At 41.7% G+C, this 12,905-nt stretch overlaps 1 protein-coding gene across 3 annotated transcripts; it reads left to right on the top strand.

Annotated features, from left to right (window-relative positions):
* Positions 1–5,716: 5,716 nt before the first annotated feature.
* snip1 (Smad nuclear interacting protein) lies at positions 5,717–12,514 on the top strand. 3 transcript variants are annotated; one of them, XR_009646318.1, is made up of 4 exons: positions 5,717–5,994; positions 7,004–7,611; positions 9,853–10,180; positions 10,571–12,514. XR_009646318.1 is itself a non-coding variant. In XM_060847561.1 (4 exons), the coding sequence occupies exons 1-4, from the start codon at positions 5,746–5,748 to the stop codon at positions 10,572–10,574; spliced, it is 1,032 nt and encodes a 343-aa protein (XP_060703544.1). In that variant the 5' UTR covers positions 5,717–5,745; the 3' UTR covers positions 10,575–12,514. The 3 variants fall into 3 exon arrangements, 2 of the variants coding, with proteins under 2 accessions (XP_060703544.1, XP_060703543.1); XM_060847561.1 differs by having other exon boundaries at positions 9,853–10,023; XM_060847560.1 differs by having other exon boundaries at positions 9,853–12,514.
* Positions 12,515–12,905: the final 391 nt, after the last annotated feature.

The following is a 12,905-nucleotide window of genomic DNA, read 5'->3' as shown; positions in this document are numbered from 1 at the left end:
CTGTCATCCTCTGACGCTCCAGGAAAAAAAGCCCCAGCCTGTTCAGACTCTCCCTATAGCTCAAATCATCCAACATTCTTGTAAATCTTTTCTGAACCTTTTCAAGTTTCACACATCTTTCCGATAGGAAGGAGACCAGAATTGCACGCAATATTCCAACAGTGGTCTAACCAATGTCCTGTACTCAATACTCTGACAGATAAAGTGGCATTCCAATTGGAAGTAACATCCCAACTGAGGCTAAGCTAGTGCCTTACTTAATTTCAATATTAACTAATATAAATACAAATCTTCTCAAAAACCTTAACTACTTAATTTTATGCACTATGCCCCTACTCGTAAAACCTAAAGTACTATATGTTTAATTAATCACACCCTCAGCCTATCCTGTAACCATTTATGCATATATATATATATACCCAGGTGTCTGCACTCTTGAACTCCCTAACTCGATGTTGTTATTCCCATGTTCTTCCTTCCAAAACGAATTACATCATATTTCCCCACATTAAAGTTCAACCACTTGTCTGCCTAGTTTCCTGACTTTCCAATGTCCTGTTGAAATTCTACTCTCCTCCTCCTAGTTCAGGCTTCCAAGTTTATAAACATCCACAAATTTTGAAATTGAACCCTTTATGCCAAGGGAATTTTAAAAATATTACCTATCTGGAGATGGTTGTGTATTAAGTTGTTAAAATTGTGCTACCAATATTTTAGTTATGGAGCTATCACGTGCCATTGTAGTACATGACTGAAACCTTTTTCCTTAACAGTTTATTTTTCATTTGTGTAAGTAATTTTCCTCTTCAGTTTGCCTAACTTATCTTAGACAAGCATGAGGTGGTTCTGCATAGCACAAGCTCATACACTTTCAATTTATCTTGTGTGGTGCTTCCACCTTTTCCCAAACCTGTGCACTTCTTGTCTTCAACATTTTGCAGTCTGCTCATGTTTTGCTGGCAACATTAAATGTTAGCTGAAAATGTGTTGCTGGTTAAAGCACAGCAGGTCAGGAAGCATCCAAGGAACAGGAAATTCAACGTTTCGGGCCAGAGCCCTTCATCAGGAATCTACTCTGTCAACTCACAATGTAATATAGGCCCTGATTACAAGGTCTTTCTAATGATCAGCTATGTGAGGTCATTCTCCCAATACCACTGCCATTTTTTAGGTGACAAAAAGATGAACTGACTGTCAATTAAGTCATAAGCAGTACATTCCACCTGTATAACCAGATACTGACTCAACTTTGCACAGAAGCAAAAGTGTTCACACTATAACCTGGCCCACAACATGACATCCACGAACAAACTAAAAACGGTTCTTTTCTAGTTCAGACATTTTTTCCTCTTTAGAGGCATGTTATCTCACTGTTGTTTTCCTTTGTTTGATCTGTAAAAAAAGAAACAATGTTTGCCAATTACATTGACGATCAGAGTTCCTAAGGATCATGGAGGCTGTATATAATCATTCCATCCTAAAAATCTCAGGAAGGCTGTTTAGATTAGATTACTTACAGTGTGGAAACAGTGTGGCCCAACAAGTCCACACCGACCTGCCGAAGCGCAACCCACCCAGACCCATACCCCAACATTTACCCCTTTACCTAACACTACAGGCAATTTAGTATGGCCAATTCACCTGATCCGCACATCTTTGGACTGTGGGAGGAAACCGGAGCACCCGGAGGAAACCCACGTAGACACGGGGAGAACGTGCAAACTCCACACAATTTTTCTGGTTTTGAACTCTATCCAATTTATTTAGCAGGGCATTTAATTTAGGAAAAATATTTGGCATATGTTTAAATTGCTGTTTCACAACAACATCCTGTGCTTTTACAGAACCTTCAACATAGAAAAATGTTCCAACATGCCTTCTGTGTTTAACTCAGATAAGAATTAAAAGAAATCAACATTGTATAGAGCTTTCTATAGGCACTTGCTATAGAACAGCAATTGCTTTTTGCATCATTCCAGTCAGCACACCTGTCAGAGGCTCCCAGAAATTCACTTTCAAATTAAAAATCTTACTCATCAGTTTAAATCTTTTTCTTGATTTGTCTGCCCTGTCTTTGTAAGCTATTTCCTGCCCTACACCAACTTCCCACTATAATTTTTCATTCCTCCATCTTTGCTCATTCCTTCCTTCCACTTATCATTGTCAGTTGGTGAGGCCTTGCATTGCTGGAATTCCTTCTCTCAACTCTTCCATATCCTTCTCTTCGTTTGGATTGTTTTTTTTTTAACAATCCAGCAGTTTGACAAATACTTTGGTTACTTATTTAGTTTGGCATTAATATTTTTTCTCCTGTTATGCCTCCATGCACAGTCTTCTACATTAAAGGTTTCGTATGAACAGAGGAGGTCGTTATCAGACAGCAATTTATAGAGTCATGGAGGCATACAGGAAAGAAACAGGTCCTTTGGCCCAACTCGTCCATATTGACCAGGTTTCCTAAACTAGTTCTATTTGCTTGCATTTGGCCCATATGTCTCTAAACCTCTCCTATCCATGTACCTGTCAAAATGTCTTTTAAATATAATTGTACCCGCCTCTACCACTTCGTCTGGCAGCTCATTCCATACACACACCATCCTCTGTGTGAAAAAGTTGCCCCTCAAGTACCTTTTAAACCTTTTCCCTCACCTTAAACCTATGCCCTCTAATTTTGAACTTCCTACTGTGGGGGAAAAGAACTTGGCTATTCACCTCTCAGTCTCCTACACTCCAGGGAAAAACATCCCAGTCTATCCAAACCACAGAAATTGCAGGCAGCTTGAGAATCTATGAATCAATTTAAAAACCTATTCTATCTAGGGGTGCTTCACTACATACCATCAGCATTTTTATCTACGATATATATTACATGCCAGATATATCACCCTGAGAGATTTTTGGTGTCTTAGTTTATAATAAAGGGATTGAGGGCCTTACAGATAGAAACCTTTGCCCTTTGACTCTTTCGTGTGTTTCTGTACGCTGTCCTGAACCTGAACATTCAGTTTACAACACAGTGACCAATTGTCCTGAATATTATTGGATTGTACAACACAGGAGGAGGTTGTCCCATGTCGTGGATTGTCTGTTGTCAGAGCAACCTTTATCCTGTATTTTTTATCTTTAATTGTTATGCATGACAGGGACAGTCGGCATAGTTTTTGTGTGAGGAAAGTCGTGTCTCACAAACTTGATTGCGTTTTGAGGAAGTTACCAAAAAGATTGATCATAGCACAGCAGTAGACCTTGTTTATTTGGATTTTAGTAAAGCCTTCCAACAAATTTCCACACGGTAAACTGATTAGTAAAGTTAGGTCACATGGGATTCAGGGTACATAATTGGCTTAACAGCAGGATACAAAGAATGGTGGTGGAGGATTGCTTTTGGTACTGGAGGCCTGTCACTAGCAGTGTTCAGTAGGGATCAGTTCTGGATCCTCTTTTGTTTGTCATTTATCTAAATGATTTGGATGAGAATATGGAAGGTACAGTTGCTAAGTTTGCGGATGTCATTAAATTGGTGGCATAGTTGATAGTGAAGGAGCTTTATGAGATTACAAAGGGATCTTGATCAAATGAGTCAATGTGCAGAAAAATGGCAGATGCAGTTCAATTTGGTTAAATGCTAGGTATTACATTTTGATACAACAAACAAGGATAGGGATTATACAATTAATGGTAGGGCCTTGGGTGGTGTTGTCGAAGAGGGATCAAGGGGGTGCAGGCACATAATTCTTTGAAATTTGCTTCACGTATGTCCAAGCTGGTTAAAAAGGCATTTGGCATGCTTGCCTTCATGGCTCAGTCCTCTGTGGAAACGGGTTGGGAAGTCATGTTGAGGTTGTACTGGACATTGGTGAGGCCTCTTCTGGACTATGTGTCTACTTTCATTGCCCAGTTAAGATGGAGAAGGTTCTGAAGAGATTTCCCAGAATGTTGCCAGGTGTGGAAGGTTTGAGTTATAAAGAAAGCCTGGATAGGCTGTGACTTTTTTCACTTTGGTAAGGTCCTAGGGAGTGTTGCTGAACAAAGAGACCTTGGAGTCGCAGGTAGATAGGATAGTGAAGAAGGCATTTGGTATGTTTTCTTTTATTGGTCAGAATGTTGAGTACAGGAGTTGGGAGGTCATGTTGCGGCTGTACACGACATTGGTTAGGCCACTGTTGGAATATTTTGTGCAATTCTGGTCTCCTTCCTATCAGAAAGATGTTGTGAAACTTGAAAGGGTTCAGAAAAGATTTATAATGATGTTGCCAGGGTTTGAGGATTTGAACTATAGGGAGAGGCTGAACAGGCTGGAGCTGTTTTCCTTGGAGCGTAGGATGCTGAAGGGTGACCTTATAGAGGTTTACAAAATTATGAGTGGCATGGATAAGGTAAATAAGCAAAATCTTTTCCCTGGGGTCGGGGAGTCCAGAACTAGAGGGCATAGGATTATGGTGAGTGGGGTAAGATATAAAAGAGACCTAAGGGGAAACTTTTTCACACAGAGTGTGGTACAGGTATGGAATGAGCTGCCAGAGGAAGTGGTGGAGGCTGGTACAATTGCAACATTTAAGAGGCATTTGAATGGGTATATGAATAGGAAGGATTTGGGGGTGTTGGCAGGTGGGACTAGATTGGTTTGGGATATCTGGTAGGTATGGACAGGTTGGACCGAAGGGTTTGTTTCCATACTATACATCTCTATGACTCTATGATTTGAGCATAGGAGCTTGAGAGCCAAAATGATACAGTGAGAGGTATAGATAGAGTTGATAGTAGTTGCCTTTTCCTTTAGGTGAGGGATTTCAACACTAGGGGGCACATTTTATAAGATGCGAGATTTTAAAAAGACATGACAGGCAAATGTTTTACAAAGAGGGTGGTTCGCATTTGGAGTGAACTTCCTGAGGAAGTGGTGGCTGTGTATACAATTGCAACATTTAAAAGACATTTGGATAGGTAAACAAATTGGAAAAGTTTGGAGGGATATGGGCCAGGAGCAGGCAGGTTGGACTAATTTAGTTTGGGATTATGTTTGACATGGATTGGTTGGTAATGTACCTCCCACTGGCTCACCAACATCTCCCAGCCCAGACGAATAGTCAACTATGCCAAAATGTCCCTTCTCTCTGCCCCCAAAGTTGCACCCCCTCCCGTTATGGACATAGTAATTAGGAACAAAAGCCATTTGTCCCCCTAAACCTGCTTTGCCATTCAGTAAAACGTCTGAACTAATTGTGGCCTCAACTCCTCTGTGACATCTAATTCCCCCCTCCCAATAACCTTTGCCTTGCTGGATAAGAACCTACCTCTGCCTCAAAAATATTCAGTGAACCCACCTCCATCATGCAAGAGACTGTCAATGGCATTTGACCTTCTGACAGACAAATAAACTCGTTATAACTTTAACTTGAAATGGGATGCTCCGTAATTTTGGTCTAATTCCAAACGAGCCCATCGACACCTGTTGCCTAATGGCTTTGAAAGGAGCATTGGGGAGAGGAAAGAACCAAAAATAATAAAAATAAGGAAACCTCAGCAGCATCTTTGGAGTAGGATGTTATTGAGAGGTGAAGAAGTGACTGCTCAATCTAATATTTGGGGGGGAGGGAGTTGGGATAAAGTCCCTCTGCAGTTGGCTCCCCAGTAATGGAGGTAAGAGCCTTGGCTGGCTGACCTCTCACCTCTGCTGCGTGCCCCCGGAAGTGTTCTATGAGCTGGCCGGCGGTGTTGTTCCGGGTCGGCGTCACTGCCGGGAAGATGGAGGCTCAGGGCCGACGCAGGGCCTGGCACAGCCCCGAGCCTGAGTACCGGCCCGGGCACCACCGACTGAGGATCAAAAGAGAGGGGGCAGCAGGCCCCAAGCACCGGCCCTCGAGTTCGGGCTCCTCCGGGGGCAGCGTCTCTCCTCCTGGGCACTGGCAGAGCCGCTCCCCGGCCCGGCGGAAGCCGGCACCCGAGCAGCAGCAACAACAACAACATTCACGGGCCGGGGGCAAGTGGAAGCGGGTGAGTCACCGAATATTAATAATAAAACACTCCTGTTCATCACAGCAACATCAGCCTGAATCCAGCCACCTCTGTAACGGTGCAGGGGGGGGATTTAACACTCACATCAGATCACACTGTAATGTCATTGCTGAAGGAGAGTGTGTCAGGGTGAAAACTCCATTCCTTAATCAGCGCTTAATACCAGGAAGGAGGGGAACTTGGTGCAACAGGGAGGCAGGGGAAGGGTGATTTTAAAAAAGAAGTCCCATTAAAGTGCATGAGGAATTGTGATCAACAACAGAAGGGGCCTGACTGAGAGAGCACAGATTCAAAGGTGATCAGAGAAGGAACCAAGTGCAAATTTACTGTTACCCTGTGAGGTCTTATACTCTGGAAAGCATTCCTGAAATGGTGGCAGGAACACATTCACAGTTCATTTTCAAAGGAAGTGAAATGGTTTGACAGGGACAAGAGTCACTGTGGTCAGTGAGTAGGGCTAATTGGACAGTTCACTGAAGGTGCTATCTGGCTGACTGGCCTCCTTCATTCTGATTAAATTCTGTTCTTCACATATTTAGTTCACATATTTCTGGAATAAATTAATTTGGTTACATAGCTGCCTCAGTGCCAGTGATCCGGGTTCGATTCTGGCCTTGGGCAACAGTCTGTGTAGAATCTCCCCTTCTGGTGCTCTGTTTTCCTCCCACAGTCCAAATGTGCAGGTTAGGTGGATTGGCTGTGCTAATTCTCCCCACAGTATCCAAGGATGTTTAGGCTAGGTGGTTTGGTCATGGTAAATGCAAGGTTATGCAGACAGGATGGAAGGTCGATGTGTGTGAGTCTCCAGCTCTTTGGAAGGTTGGTGCAGACTCGATGGGCTGAATGGCCGCTATCTGCACTGTAGGATTTTATAATTCTATGATGTAACAATAATCTCTACTGGTTGCCATGTGAGGTTTTTTTAACCAATTGTCAATTTCTGGCTGTGTCATGACTTGCGAAACTAGATTTTTTTCATTGCGTTCAGGAACGGCATGACCATTCGCAGCGGGATCATGTTGAGAGACGACACAGAGACCATTCCGATAGAAATGGACACCGGCGCAAGAAGAACAGTGACCGAGAGCGACACAGAGAATGTTCAGACCGGGGGCGAGGCCACAACAAAAGGAATGGCAGCTCTCACACAGAAGCTGGCGTGAGTGGCCGAGACAGGGAGGCTCAGCTCCTCAGCACCCAGCAGGCCGAGCGAGAGTATTACAATGAGAGAAGGCGTCAAAACCGTAATCAGTGCCCCCTGCTCAATGATAAGAATCCTGCCTCTGAGTCAAATGACAGCCAGGTTCCTAGTGGCAACGCAGCCCAAGTGAAAGAGGAGCCAAATTTTGAGCTGTCTGGTGCCCTCGTGGAAGACACAAACACCTTTCGTGGAGTGGTGATAAAATACTGTGAACCACCCGAGTCCCGGATCCCAAGGAAACGATGGCGTCTTTACCCATTCAAGAATGATGAACCACTTCCAGTCATGCACATTCATCGTCAGAGTGCCTATCTCTTGGGTCGACAGCGTAGGGTAGTGGATATCCCAATTGACCATCCTTCCTGCTCCAAGCAACATGCAGTGCTACAATACAGGTTGGTGTTTAAAAAGCTGTTAATGTAAGCTTGTGAGGAGTGGGGCTAAACTGGATTGCTATGTGGGCTCTAGCATGGACAAGGCGAAAGTGAGTACTGCAGATGCTGGAGATCAGAGTCAAGATTAGAGTGGTGCTGGAAAAGAACAGCAGGTCAGGCAACATCCGAGGAGCAGGAAAATCGACGTTTCGGGCAAAGGTCCTTCCTGATGAAGCGCTTTTGCCCGAAACGTCGGTTATGCTGCCTGACCTGCTGTGCTTTTCCAGCACCACTCTAATCTTGACTCCAGCATGGACAATTGATCAGGCAGCATCCAAGGAGCAGGAGAGTGAGCCCTTCTTCAGGAAGAAGGGCTCATGCCCGAAACTTCGATTCTTCTGCTCTTTGGATGCTGCCTGACCTGCTGCGCTTTTCCAGCAACACATTTTCAGCTCTGATCTCCAGCATCTGCAGTCCTCACTTTCTCCAACATGGACAAGTTGATTGAATAGCTCCCTGTGCCTTAAATGACTAAATCTAACTGGGACTTTGCATTGATCTGATATCAGTCGATCTGATGCAAAACCCTTTGGATTTCCTGGCTGTTACCCATCCCCCATATTAACAGTCACCTTCTATTCGCTGTCCAAGTTTCTCTCTCCCACTTTCTGTTATAGGAAGTAGAGAGATTGCAAAATGATTTTTCTTTTCCTCAATGGACAGCAGTTACTATAGTACAGTCTTTCCATGAAAAGCAGTTAGTTAAAATTAAAAAACTACTTTAAAAAAACCTAAACAAACATCCAATTAAGAACTGAGCTCATGACCGCAGTGATAGTTTCCTTACTCAGCAATAACTAAAGGGCTTGATGTTTCCTTGGGATAGCGAAACTGGACTCTTGGGCTCTTGATATTCTGGAACTAACGAACGAACTTACCCGAGTCACCTTAGGTCACTGGAAGGCATTTTATAATCAATACAGTAGTTTAGAAATGTTGTTGCTGTTGTATTTTAGTAAATGTGACAGCAGTTTTATTTATGGATTTAACAAGTACACTTTTAGTGATGGGGCAGTGAATGGGAAGCAGGCAATGTTTATCAAAATGTTTGTCTTGGGGCATTAAATAAATGGAAGTGGTTTGTGAGTGAGTAGATTTTACATACTATGATAATTTTGGGTTTGACAGACCATAGCTTTTGTCCAATTCCACAGTCCAGTACAAAAGTGGTTGTTTTAGCAGTCTATTACCCTATTTTTATCTCTCTGAATCCCCTTTTGAAAGCATCTCCATCACCTTTTGGTACTTTGAGAGAAATACTTCGGTGTAATAGTTAAAATGTATGGTTTCACGGTGCATGTGTCAATGGTTTGATTTTATTTAGCTGGACTGAGCAAAGTTAATGGGTAGCTTTGCATTACACTTTGTGCTATGATCACTTTTACCAAGATTAAATTTATTCAGTCAATTGTTTCTAGTTCTTTATGTTAATTCCTCAAATGTTTTTTTTTGACCATAGTTATTAGGGTGCTGAAGGAGGCCATTTGTCCTTTTGAGTCCATGCTAGCTCTCTGTAGATCAGTTTGATTCACCCTACTTTATTTCTGTCATCTTGTAAGCATATTTCCCTCAAACACCATTCAACATTGACACATCCAGTACAGCTATATTTTGCTAGAAGAAATTTTGGAAGTTGTCTTCAGTATTTTCTCAGCTAAGGAAGTGTTTTTGTCATTTGCTGCTTTCATCAAATTTGGGTGCGTTTAGGGTTCCTGTTTCAGTCAAGGAGACATTCCAGTCTCTGACAGTGCTGCTGGAGCTTGCCTGCATGCAGGTGAATACAGACAGCACAAAGTTACTTTATTGCAAGTTCTTTTCTCCTTTCATTCCACATGTTTTTGCCTTCCACTCTTGTATGGACTAACAGTCTCCCTCCCACAGTAGCTTTTAAAAGATATCATAGTTTATTGTAGCTATCTCTGATGCCTGGACATGCCTATTAATACTGTTATTTGAGGGACCTGGGAGCCTCATTGGGTTCAATTCGGTGGTCAAGGATAAAGCTACAGTTTGCATCTCACTGGGTCTTTCTTGTGGTGTAACTTTGGGTCGAGATTGTTAACTTCTTTAACTTGCATTTAGTAAAAGCTCTGTATAGTTCTTCCTATTTTCACGAGGCTGGAGTAGAAATTACAAAACCTTATATCATTGAATCACAGGTGGTATGCAGCACAACATGCTTTTTTGTTTTGCCCCCTGCAGACTTGTGGAGTTCACACGGAATGATGGCACACCTGGCAGGAGAGTGAGACCGTACATCATCGACCTGGGTTCGGCCAATGGCACGTACCTTAACAATCAGCGCATTGAGTCACAGCGATATTATGAACTCAAAGAAAAGGATCTGCTGAAATTTGGCTTCAGCAGCAGGGAGTACGTCATTCTACATGAATTCTCGGATACTGCTGAGGTGGATGCAAAAGAAGGGCAGCATGATGAGGATGAGGAAGTTGAAAGTTAATATAAAACCTTTCCCACTTTTTCTTTTGAAATTGGAACTGCAGGTTTACTTTCCCTTTCAAATGTTCAGGTAAATAGTTCAGAATTCAGAGGACCAGGTGACAGTTGACCAGCTTCATAATTTTAAGTCCAGGCTCACTCTCTGTCAATTAACTCACTCTCATGTTGTCAGTATTCTATTATAAACCAATATGATAATTTGAAGAACAAAGTGTGGTCTGGTGAACAGAATTGAACGGTATGATCCCTTCAGACCAAACATTTAGCACCCTATTTTGAATTTCATGTTTCACAATCTGATCACTTTGCCTCCAATCTGGTGCTCAGGTGGAGACATGCTAAATAATGGCAAGAAACCACAGAGTTTACTCTAGAAAATTCACCAGAGCAGCTACTAAACTGTAGCATTGTCAGTGCAGTCGGCGTATATATGCTTTTCATTATATTTTGATTTTTTTAGGTAGAGGATAATAAACTTCATAAGCAAACTATTCTACTGGACTCTGGTCTTGGGACATCATCAAACAACTGCATATCGTTGCTTCAGCTCCTTTCACTCCTCTGTTGTTTATTTTTTACAGGATTTGAGATACTGTGTTGCTAGGTTGAAACTTGTATACTGTAATTACTTTCCTTTCTTGAAGCAGGCCATAGACAAGTTTTGTGCTTTTCCTCATTGAAAACCTCTTCTGTCCACGAGTTATAGAAACGGACCTTTCAGAATGCCTCTTGCATTTAATAGTTGATTAAGGAAATGGTACAAATGGCCAAAAGCTTATAATTTTTGACTGAAAACATTTTTTTGTGCTGAACCTTTTTTAATGAAAAAGTGCAAGATTTTTCCTCAAATCAAAAGTGATTTATGCCTCTGAGTTGGATTTCTTCTTTCAGTTAGAGAGGAGAAGGTTGAGATCTTGCTTCCTGATCGTGCACTGCATCTGTTGCCCCAGCAAGCTTAGAATTAATGTTAAAGGTCATTGTTTGCACTAGGAAGCAAGAGATCATTTGTGGGTAGGGTAGGGCCCCCTGTGTCATGACCTATTTGGTTTGATTTTGAAATAAGTCACAAATTTGGCTGCATCTGGCAGTGAAGGGAACACCAATAAATGGCAGAAACCCATTAGCTAGATATTTGACCTGTAAGATGGGACTTTTAACCTATACCTTGCTTTGTACCTATATGATAGATGTACTTGCCACTGACTGTCATCCCTCCTGCTTCCTCTCTGGAACCAGTTACATTGCTGGGATGTCACTGGCTTAGATCCAGCTCCTTGGGATAGTTGTTCCAATGTTGATTGGAAGCTTGGGTTGCAGTTCTTTGTTGTAAATTTTTAAATCTTTGCACTACACGTCACTAAAATGAAAATGTAGCCCTGTCAGAGGTTGGATTCTGTCAGCATGGTCAGATTCTCATCACTTATTATTTTGGATTCAAGGAAGAAATATTTGGAATAGGTACAGTTTATGAAAGTGTGTCTGTGCATTTGTTTCTGGCTTCAGCTGATTGGACATGAAATGTTCCAAAAACATTTGTTTAAATTTTTAGCAGCTGTATAAAAGCTTGTGGAGCTGAAATGTTAATCCTATGCTTTTCTCTCCACACACGCTACCTGACATGCTGAATGTTTTCCACCTTTTCTGTTCTTAAATAACTTTCGTAAGGTTGATAGATTTCCCAGTTAAAATGCCTGACTGTCCTAGACAAACAGCTGCATCTAACGCTGCCTCCGTAAATGGTTGGAGTGAAGATAGTCATTTTAAAGTGGTGAGGATGGAACACTGCTTTCAGGCACCTAGTTTGATTTGTACTTCATACTGACATGCTACATTGGCAGAGGTCCTCTACGCTGACTTGAAAAATGTTGATGTTGTGTAGCCAGTGTGAGAGGGGTAGGAAATGTAATTGCACTTGGTAAGTATGGCATCGAAGGAATTAGTTTTATTTTAAAACCGGAAAGCGGGTAAGTTTTTTTTACAGCTTTAGTATAATTGCACGTACCTAATGCGTGCTGACCTTGAAAGCAAGCAGTCAGGGGGAAAATATCTTGACTTTCTTTTCTATTTACAAAATTGTTTTCTTTGTTAACAAATATATCTGCAAAAATGTTAACAGATCTTCATACCAAAGGGCTCAAATTTACCCCTCCCAATGCAGTCACCGAGCAAAGAAGTGTTCAGATTGTTGCTAAGCAACAGAAGAATGATAATGAACAGTGACACACGCCTACCTTTGAAACATTTTGTTATTAAATGAAAACCTGTTTTAAAATACTGCTCAAAATTATATTTTGTTGTATAAAGTAAACTGGTGTTCTTGTAGATTGTAATGTTGACTTTGTTACAATCGCTCCTATGTTTTTGGCAGTCTGTGTCATTTTTAGTAAAGTAGATTTCGACAATAGTTTTCATGTGTTTGACTGCCTTTGTTCCAATTATAAACCCTGACATTGCACTTTTTTTTATCTCTAGGGGAGAAAAAGGCTCATTTTTAAAAATAAACTTGATTATCTAATTTTTCTGTGGCATTGATAACAGCATGTGGCAGAACCATGTCTGAAATGCTTTTGCTGTTAAATTGGAGATGACATTAACTTACCTGGTTTCCCTGAGGACTGAGTCTCTGCATGTCCTTAAATGATTTAGAAGCTAGTTATTGGAAGGTCCTATTGATTTGGTAGCTATTTACACATCTTCAATGAAAGATGCTATTGCTTTGCATTTTATGATTTTTCAAAGAAAAAAGTTATTATCTTTTGCAGAGCTTTGTCAGTTCAAAAACTGTCCCAGTGTCC

The sequence above is a fragment of the Hemiscyllium ocellatum genome, chromosome 30 (genome assembly GCF_020745735.1).
Source record: "Hemiscyllium ocellatum isolate sHemOce1 chromosome 30, sHemOce1.pat.X.cur, whole genome shotgun sequence".
NCBI lineage: Eukaryota > Metazoa > Chordata > Chondrichthyes > Orectolobiformes > Hemiscylliidae > Hemiscyllium > Hemiscyllium ocellatum.
The sequence above is the reverse complement of the archived record's forward strand: the minus strand, read 5'-3'. Positions and strand labels throughout refer to the sequence as shown.

Bases quoted from the DNA above. Each gene is read 5' to 3' on its own strand.
- snip1 (XM_060847560.1), top strand. From the start codon at position 5,746: ATGGAGGCTCAGGGCCGACGCAGGGCCTGGCACAGCCCCGAGCCTGAG. The intron at 5,995-7,003 runs GTGAGTCACCGA...CATTGCGTTCAG, and splicing joins CCGGGGGCAAGTGGAAGCGG to GAACGGCATGACCATTCGCA. The intron at 7,612-9,852 runs GTTGGTGTTTAA...TGCCCCCTGCAG, and splicing joins CATGCAGTGCTACAATACAG to ACTTGTGGAGTTCACACGGA.